This window comes from Cherax quadricarinatus, chromosome 32, assembly GCF_038502225.1.
Source record: "Cherax quadricarinatus isolate ZL_2023a chromosome 32, ASM3850222v1, whole genome shotgun sequence".
NCBI classification, from domain to species: domain Eukaryota; kingdom Metazoa; phylum Arthropoda; class Malacostraca; order Decapoda; family Parastacidae; genus Cherax; species Cherax quadricarinatus.
Window position 1 is genome coordinate 32,404,042 of NC_091323.1, and position 2,536 is coordinate 32,406,577.

General features: G+C 37.9%; 1 protein-coding gene across 1 annotated transcript in view; it reads right to left on the reverse strand.

Annotated features, from left to right (window-relative positions):
- Positions 1-2,162, reverse strand: part of LOC128690197 (zwei Ig domain protein zig-8-like) — a 176,796-nt gene extending 174,634 nt beyond the window's left edge. The window contains exon 1 of the mRNA XM_070090731.1: positions 2,076-2,162. Within this exon, the coding sequence (XP_069946832.1) occupies positions 2,076-2,145 (70 nt within the window). The 5' untranslated portion in view covers positions 2,146-2,162. The remainder of the gene's footprint in view (positions 1-2,075) is intronic.
- Between the last annotated feature and the right edge of the window lie 374 nt (positions 2,163-2,536).

A 2,536-nucleotide genomic window follows, 5' to 3' on the forward strand; every position in this document is an offset into this window, starting at 1 on the left:
ATATATATATATATATATATATATACATGTATTATTTTATTTATTATCACACTGGCCGATTCCCACCAAGGCAGGGTGGCCCGAAAAAGAAAAACTTTCACCATCATTCACTCCATCACTGTCTTGCCAGAAGGGTGCTTTACACTACAGTTTTTAAACTGCAACATTAACACCCCTCCTTCAGAGTGCAGGCACTGTACTTCCCATCTCCAGGACTCAAGTCCGGCCTGCCGGTTTCCCTGAATCCCTTCATAAATGTTACTTTGCTCACACTCCAACAGCACATCAAGTATTAAAAACCATTTGTCTCCATTCACTCCTATCAAACACGCTCACGCATGCCTGCTGGAAGTCCAAGCCCCTCGCACACAAAACCTCCTTTACCCCCTCCCTCCAACCTTTCCTAGGCCGACCCCTACACCGCCTTCCTTCCACTACAGACTGATACACTATTGAAGTCATTCTGTTTTGTTCCATTCTCTCTACATGTCCGAACCACCTCAACAACCCTTCCTCAGCCATCTGGACAACAGTTTTGGTAATCCCGCACCTCCTCCTAATTTCCAAACTACGAATTCTCTGCATTATATTCACACCACACATTGCCCTCAAACATGACATCTCCACTGCCTCTAGCCTTCTCCTCGCTGCAACATTCATCACCCATGCTTCACACCCATATAAGAGCGTTGGTAAAACTATACTCTCATACATTCCCCTCTTTGCCTCCAAGGACAAAGGTCTTTGTCTCCACAGACTCCTAAGTGCACCACTCACCCTTTTCCCCTCATCAATTTTATGATTCACCTCATCTTTCCTAGACCCATCCGCTGACACGTCCACTCCCAAATATCTGAATACATTCACCTCCTCCATACTCTCTCCCTCCAATCTGATATCCAATCTTTCATCACCTAATCTTTTTGTTATCCTCATAACCTTACTCTTTCCTGTATTCACCTTTAATTTTCTTCTTTTGCACACCCTACCAAATTCATCCACCAATCTCTGCAACTTCTCTTCAGAATCTCCCAAGAGCACAGTGTCATCAGCAAAGAGCAGCTGTGACAACTCCCACTTTATGTTTGATTCTTTATCTTTTAACTCCACACCTCTTGCCAAGACCCTCGCATTTACTTCTCTTACAACCCCATCTATAAATATATTAAACAACCACGGTGACATCACACATCCTTGTCTAAGGCCTACTTTTACTGGGAAATAATTTCCCTCTTTCCTACATACTCTAACTTGAGCCTCACTATCCTCGTAAAAACTCTTCACTGCTTTCAGTAACCTACCTCCTACACCACACACCTGCAACATCTGCCACATTGCCCCCTTATCCACCCTGTCATACGCCTTTTCCAAATCCATAAATGCCACAAAGACCTCTTTAGCCTTATCTAAATACTGTTCACTTATATGTTTCACTGTAAACACCTGGTGCACACACCCCCTACCTTTCCTAAAGCCTCCTTGTTCATCTGCTATCCTATTTTCCGTCTTACTCTTAATTCTTTCAATAATAACTCTACCATACACTTTACCAGGTATACTCAACAGACTTATCCCTCTATAATTTTTGCACTCTCTTTTGTTCCCTTTGCCTTTATACATATATTATATATATATATATATATATATATATATATATATATATATATATATATATATATATATATATATATATATATATATATATATATATATATATATATATGTGTATATATATATATATATATATATATATATATATATATATATATATATATATATATATATATATATATATATATATATATATATAATATATATATATATATATATATATATATATGTGTATATATATATATATATATATATATATATATATATATATATATATATATATATATATATATATATTAATGCATCTACGAACAAGTGACTGTGTGTGTGTACTCACTTATATGAGATTGCAAGGGTCGATTCACAGCTCACAGCTCCTGGCTCCTGTGTTTGTATGTATACATGCAATTCAACACACACACACACCTCTTTGTCAGCAATTAAGAGAGATGTTAAACACTCACCTAGCCAGCAGGTAGCCACGTATACCCTCACCACTGACACGGACGACCTTACAGTGAACACGGACGTCATCACGCACCACGCCCCTGCAACAGATATATAAAAATATATTAAGTAATCTCAAATGGCTTGGTCACCTATCTACATCCATCCCATTACTTTTCGAGGAAAATATAAATTGATTTATATGTTTACCGGATTTTTTAAGCTCATAAAACAATGAATATTATTGTCAGAGATATTTTTGCGTAGAAAATGTAATAGAGTCGTATTGTAAATGAAATGTGGATTGTGAGGTCCGTAGACTTTACCCAGTCTGGCCGCCGGTAGTGGCGGTGGCTTGTGTACAGGGATTATAACTGTTAGTTGCCATTTGGTCCTAGGCACATGTCGATTAGACACTAGGCCTGTTGTATGTGCATGCATATGTGTGTGTGTGTGTGTGTACTCACCTAGTTGAGGT